Consider the following 6778-nt stretch of genomic DNA (forward strand, 5'->3'; position numbering starts at 1 on the left):
TGCCACAAGAAAACCTAATAGTTGTGTCGTTTAATGTTATGCCACATCATCACTAAGTTGCGCCTTGTTGCAACTGTGGGTCCACCGACAAGTGCCGTTCAAAATGTGCCAACGCCACCACAATTGTCTTAGTGATGTCGTATCAAATAGTCCAATGGCACCACTATTTGGAAAGTATAGTGGTGGCGTTCATCGAAAATGGGACTAAAGTTGTGGTTAGTCATTTCTCTACTAGTGAGCACCCGATGCAAAGGCGAAGTTTGCAGCCCAGAGCAAGCACTACTGCGTTCGGTTAACAGTTTTTTTAACTACTATTTTTGTTTTTGGTAGAGCATTTGGTCAACTGTTTGATGCACAGAGCGTCAAATAAGACCTCTCAGAAAGAAATATGATGTTAAAAAGGTGCATATCAGAGATAAAATTTCTATAGTAACATGGATTTTCCCTTTAGTGACTGGCCATTATGTATTGGGGTCAGTAAAATTTGGATGATTTAGATTTCGCAGAATATCACGTTAACTAGCATACGTCCAGTTCATATGCGTACATTGATGTTGCATTCATATGTGACTAGCATTTACATTGTCTTGCCCGGCGAGGGGTAAGATTCGTTCCAAGCTCGACTTGACGTCGGTGTGTCTGCATGAGCGCGAATTGCGGTTCATCAATCTGACCTAACACCATGACAGAGGAATCAACGGCGAGCCTCAATGCGTCGAGTTTGATATCTAGGCTGGGAGTTGGAACTTCGATACGACCTGACTGATTGGCTGATTTGGTGAGAGGGCGTTCCGGCGTTGAGACTGCGCCGGTGCTGCCCTGACTGTCCGTTATAAGTGCCATCGGACCGCTGGGACTACTCAGAGGGACCTGCATGGGCCACCAATGACGGTGCCAAATACAGTAGATCTCGGGTAGGGGGTCCCGCAGGGCCGGTCTTGAGATTTTAGAGGCCGGGCCGAGAATAGAACCCGGGGCCTTAACATTAAAAAAAGTTATTTTTGGTATAAACATTGTGAAACTTTAAGTTTTTTTATTGTTCATTAGTTTGCTTATTAACAGTGTCAGGTTTTCTTATATGCTGGTGCTTCAAGTAGCCCTAGTTAATCTGAAAAAATCAACCACTATATATTCACTACCAGAAACGTGACTAAGCGTGTGGGCTAGTAGCCGTCAGGAAAAGAAATATGGCCGTCAGGAATATAATTCCTGTCGGTTCCCACAGCCATAGCCTGCCAGGAATGAATGAGTATGCCTGACGGACGGCCCACAGGAATATTAATGCTGTCGGTTATCCCTGACGGTTGGCGCACAGGAAAGAAATGTTGCATCAGATTTATGCTTCCCGGAAAATACATATTCCTGTCGTCCACCTGTCAGGAAAGACCGTCAGGAAGGACTTATACCTGTAGGTTCAACCGACAGGAAAATTATACTAGGTTGCTGCAGCACGCGCTCATTCCTGTGAGCCGTTGGCCGTCACGGTTACATCATGATGTTGATTTTTTATTTCATATTCCTACCACAAAAGCAATGTGCTTAACCCAGGTTCTACAAATGTTGCATTATTTCACAGAAACCATATGAGAATATATTTATATGACAACATCAAACTTCATATAGCATCATCAGTTCCATACATATATAATTACACTACAAGGCTACAAAGGTACCATCCACAAAAGGATCTGCTAACTACAATAATACTAGCAAAATACACCGGCTTGCAACTACCACCAGATGTATCAACATCAGTTCCATACATACACTACAAGGCTACAAAGGTACCATCCACAAAAGGATCTGCCAACTACAACAATACTAGCAAAATACGCCGGCTTGCAACTACCACCAGATCTTAGTTCTCATTCCTAAGCCATACCAGATACACAAGTCCACAAAAGAGCATATTACGACCACATATAGTCTGATGTTATCATGTTGATTGAGCAATCAGTTTCCGCCATGGTTGGCTGCGTCAACGGTTTGATCGCTGACATTCCCAGCGGCTTCATCCTCCTCGCTTGACTCCATGACATCATTGTTGCCATCAACCGCTTGCGAGCCGGCTTGAGATGAGTTATTTGTCCCCTGAATCAAGAAGTAACCTAATTGTTATTTAATCTGATTTAGAACAATAAAAATACAATACTTTGTTGGATAACAAGTGGAGACAACATAACCAAATGAACCAAATAATATCCATTTATTGATTAATGCTTGGCACCAAGAACTGATTTTGTCTAGGCTACTTTCAAGTTCCAATCAGATGGACCTTAAGCATGACAAGCATTATTTATACGGAAATTGGGCACAACAGCTAAAGAATCTTGTGAGAATAGACAAGCTCACAGATGCAAACATCCAAACAAATTAATACAAAACATGAAAAACAATCTCATATGCAACACAGTGTTGATATTGCAGCCACATCAACGTAGACATGTCAGAAGGAACGCACAAAACTAAGTTGAGTAGTGGACATCACACATTCATCCATATGATATATACAACTTCAAGTTTCTCATACACTTACTTCTGGTTGCGAAACAGCTCCATGGCTTAGTATATGTAGTATATGAGCCGGCAACTCTTTTCCTATCTCCTTGAAAAGTGCCTGCAAACAAAGAAGAAATGTTACTAGAGTTGATACTTGAGAAGTTAAGATCCATTGCTTTAGAATGTGGGCATGAATTTGTACATACAGTTATGAGCTGCCCATGCATATCTACTTTCTGCTGTAGCATCTCCTTAGCACGCCTGAGTTCTGCATTTTCTTCATTAACACGCCTGAGTTGTTCCTTCTCTCGAATGTGAGCGAAATTGATGCACTAGCATTTCTTTTTCTAGCTGCTGATTTAATATCTGCTTTCTTAATAGCCCCATCGGTTTTGAGCAATATCCTCAGATTTCAAGCGAGCTTCTCGTCCCCTCCCCCTGTTGGTCTTGTATTCCTTTGATGTCCAATAACGACATAGTCCAGGCCATGCAACTTCCTTGCACCATGGTATCCTACTCTGGAGGTATTGCTCATATTCGAGTTCTCTTGCACAAGCCATCGAGTCATCAAGCTTCTCTCCTTGATTCTCATAGTAAAGCTTCACAGCATCCACACGAAGTTGGTACAACATGTCTTTCACCTTTTTCCTTGCATATGTGTCAATAATCCGGTTAGCCTCTTGCTCAATTTGGATTCAGGCACTGTCATCTTCCTCGTCATCCACATGCAGCTCAAACAAGTTCTACATGTTCAGAAATTTACAGATCAGACTTTTACAGCAATACAAAGATATGTATAATAATAATTGCAATTGCTCCAAAAAAATTGTACTTACCCAAAACTCTTCCTTCACACGATCTGCGGCTGTCCGCTGCTGAAAATCTAGAGTCGAATCATGATAGTAATCGTACCACTCCGGAATGAAGCCACGAAATGCAACTGGTAGCAGCCGTTCCATGAAGATATGGTAATCATGACTTTTAAGCCCAAAAATCTTCCTTTGCTGGAAGCTAACTCCTCTTTTAGAACCCGCTGCATATCCATCGGTAAATTTCAGCTCTTTAAACCATTTAAGAATGGTTAACCTATCATCTTTCTCAATGACAAACGGTGCCCTTGGCTTGAACCACTTCCCATTGTCCTTCAAATGCAAATGCTGCTTAGGGCGATGGCATATTTCTTCTAGATCTTTTCTTGCCTTCACATTATCTTTAGTTTTATTAGGAATGTCAAAGCATGTGTTCCATATAGCTTCTGCTACATTTTTCTCATTGTGCATCACATCGATGTTGTGCCTAAGCTTCAGTTTATCAAAGTATGGAAGATCCCAAAAGCAGCTTATGTGGGTCCAGTTGTGCGATTTATTTAAGTTATCTGTGTCATATACATTTGCAACCATGTGAGCTCGCACTTCCTCCCCTGTCAAACGCCTTGGTGGCCCCTCAAGCACTATTGTATCCTTTGTAAACGAATTGGCTTGGGTTCTGAACTCATGGTCAGGAGGTAGAAAGCGCCTGTGGCAATCAAACCAGCAAGCCTTACGCCCATGCGGAAGTGTAAATGATTTTGAATCACTCAAGCATTCTGGGCAAGCTAGCTTCCCATGAGTGCTCCACCCAGCAAACATACCAAAAGCAGGGAAATCATGGACTGACCATAGAAAAGCTGCTTTCATTAAAAAGTTTCTCTTCACAGAGGCATCCCATGTATTAACCCCCAGCCACAGTTCCATAAGCTCATCTGCTAATGGTTGCATTAGAATGCCCAAATTCTTTCCAGGATGTTCTGGACCAGGTACCACAAGACTAAGAAATATAAACTCTGGCTTTAAGAGAAAACCAGGGGGGAGGTTTAACGGAGCTACAAACACTGGCCAACACGTGTATGGAGCAGCAACCAAACTATATGGTGTAAAACCATCTGTAGCTATGACAAGTCGCACACTTCTCGGATCACATGAGAATTCTGGAAAATCCTTATCAAAATCTTGCCAAGCCTCACCATCACGTGGGTGGACCATCTTATCAGACCCGGAAGGAGTGTGAGAACGCATAAGCTTTGCGGTCTCCTCATTGGCATACAACCTTTGCAATCTATCTTTTAGAGGGAGGTACCGCAAAACTTTACGTGGGATTTTCTTTTGGCCTTCCTCGTAACGAGATGTGCCACAAAAGTCACACTTCTCTTTATGTTTGTTATCTTTGTAATACAACATGCAATTATTTTTGCACACATCTATTTTAACATATGGCATACCAAGACCTTCTAAGAGTTTCTTGGATTGGTAGAAGTCTTCGGACAAATTAGATTCAGGAGGAAAAAGTTCATGGATTATTTTTAAGGTATCATCAAAATGTGCAATGGACATGTTGTATTGTGATTTCATAGCCAGCAAGCGAGCTACAGCAGAAAGACGTGTGTGTTTTGTATTCTCATGTACCAATTCATCGGCACTACTGACCATCCTATAAAAAGCCTTGGCAGAGGAGGTTGGCTCCTCAGTAACCGGTGGAGGATGGCTACCACCTAAGTCAACCAACATATTGTCCATTCGATCAGTTTCATTACAGCCCTCTTGATGATGTACTAAAGGGACAGATCCATCAGCAGCAGCTACAAAACTCTCACCATGTTCTGTCCAGGTTTTGTAATATGGCTTATACCCATGTTTATACAAGTGTTTCTCTACAATGTGCCTTTCTTGCGGAAAATAATTCCGACATTTGGCGCATGGACACTTAATTTTACCACCTTCAGCTACAGAAGAGAAGGCCCGGTCTATAAATCGTGCAGTTTCTTCAAGCCATATATTAGAAGGGACTTGACCAAACACCCATCCACTATACATCCAATCACGGTTCTCCATTATTTAACCAAGAATTCATACTGAAATAAAATTCACAGAAATGGGGATATTTGAGAAAAATAATAGCATACTAAAGGGCAGCAGCACAAATAACAATTCACAAAAAGACAATTGTTTCAGACATAAATTTAAGAGCTCAAAGCTATAACTTACCAATATACTTGTTCAAGCTGGGAAATTACGGCGTCGAAAAGGGTGGCTAGCCAACTCCCCTAGCTGTTTGCCGATGTTTCTGGAAAATTATACGTGTTAAATTCACTTTACTAGAATAAAATAGATAGCAGGTAGATGTCATAGAAGCTACAACCTAGAAAAAATAAACACTTATATGGTCATGTACAGAAGCTACAACATGTTAGCTGTTCAGTGAGGTTGCTACAGACGCTACAACATACATCTAAGAACAACAAAAACTAATCTGTTCAAATCAACCGTATACTAATCAGACGTGCCTAAAATAGTTTCAACTAAGCTTAAACGCTACACAAGAAATAGAGCAAGCAAATCTTAGATCCAGGAAAAGGAGGTGATATATTACCAGAGATATGAAGACAGAGGGCTTGTGATGCAGCGAGCAGAGGAGTACGGACAGCCAGAGGTGAAGATGTGTAAAGTCGAATGGGGGGACTAGTACGGGAGCTCGGTGGGGAGGCGGGTGCTGGTGCTCCGGCGGGTGGCGAGGTGGAGACCGGCGCTACGCCGGTGGTGAGGCAGATGCGGGCGGAAGAACGGCCTTCCGCGGGAAGGGGAGGCAGCTGCGGCGGTGGACTGGAGGATGGTGTGGCGGCGGCTGCGGCGGTGGACCGGACGATGGTGGCGGCGGCAGTGGACCGGACGATGGTGGCGTTGGACAGGGCGATGGTGGCGGCGGCGGTGGAGTGGCAGGAGACTGAACTAGGGATCGAGAGGGTTCTGGAGACTGAACTAGGGATCGAGAGGGTTCTGTTAGCCCTCTCATTTTGTACTGGGCCTAATTCTGTGAGCCCAAACACACAGGAAAATAGAAAAAATGGATGGGCCTCGGCTAAAAATGCGCGAGCAATGAAATCCGGTGGCGCGAAGTGAGAGCCCGAGGGCACGAAGGGCCAAAAGCTATTTCTGTGGGCCTCGACCCACAGGGATATATTCTTCCTGTGCGTTTACTCAAAGCCTACAGGAATATAGTGCAAAAACCTGTCGGCTACAGCCCGACCTACAGTAAAACGGTACTTTCCTGTGAGCTTACGTGGGGCTGACAGGAATATAAGTTGGCTCACAGACTTAGTCGCGATTCTGGTAGTGATTGTATTGTGTTTTGACTTTTCTTCAATAGTTTTCCAGGAAAAAAAGTGAATTTATTTTTCTGGGACGGAAGTGAATGTAAATTCATATTGCAAGTGCATGCAAACATTGCTTTCATCAAACAATTTTAC

General features: G+C 43.0%; 1 protein-coding gene across 1 annotated transcript; it reads right to left on the bottom strand.

The window, feature by feature from the left end:
* Positions 1-3194: 3194 nt before the first annotated feature.
* LOC147957381 (uncharacterized) lies at positions 3195-5366 on the bottom strand. The gene is made up of 2 exons (XM_087531670.1): positions 3336-5366; positions 3195-3242 (listed from the first exon to the last, which is right to left on the bottom strand). Exons 1-2 carry the CDS (start codon positions 5364-5366, stop codon positions 3195-3197), a joined length of 2079 nt encoding a protein of 692 aa, XP_087387796.1.
* Between the last annotated feature and the right edge of the window lie 1412 nt (positions 5367-6778).

The sequence above is a fragment of the Triticum urartu genome, chromosome 7A (genome assembly GCF_056163025.1).
Source record: "Triticum urartu cultivar PI428250 chromosome 7A, HENAU_Tu73, whole genome shotgun sequence".
NCBI lineage: Eukaryota > Viridiplantae > Streptophyta > Magnoliopsida > Poales > Poaceae > Triticum > Triticum urartu.

Bases quoted from the DNA above. Each gene is read 5' to 3' on its own strand.
- LOC147957381 (XM_087531670.1), bottom strand. From the start codon at position 5,366: ATGGAGAACCGTGATTGGATGTATAGTGGATGGGTGTTTGGTCAAGTC. The intron at 3,243-3,335 runs GTAAGTACAATT...CTGAACATGTAG, and splicing joins GTGTGAAGGAAGAGTTTTGG to AACTTGTTTGAGCTGCATGT.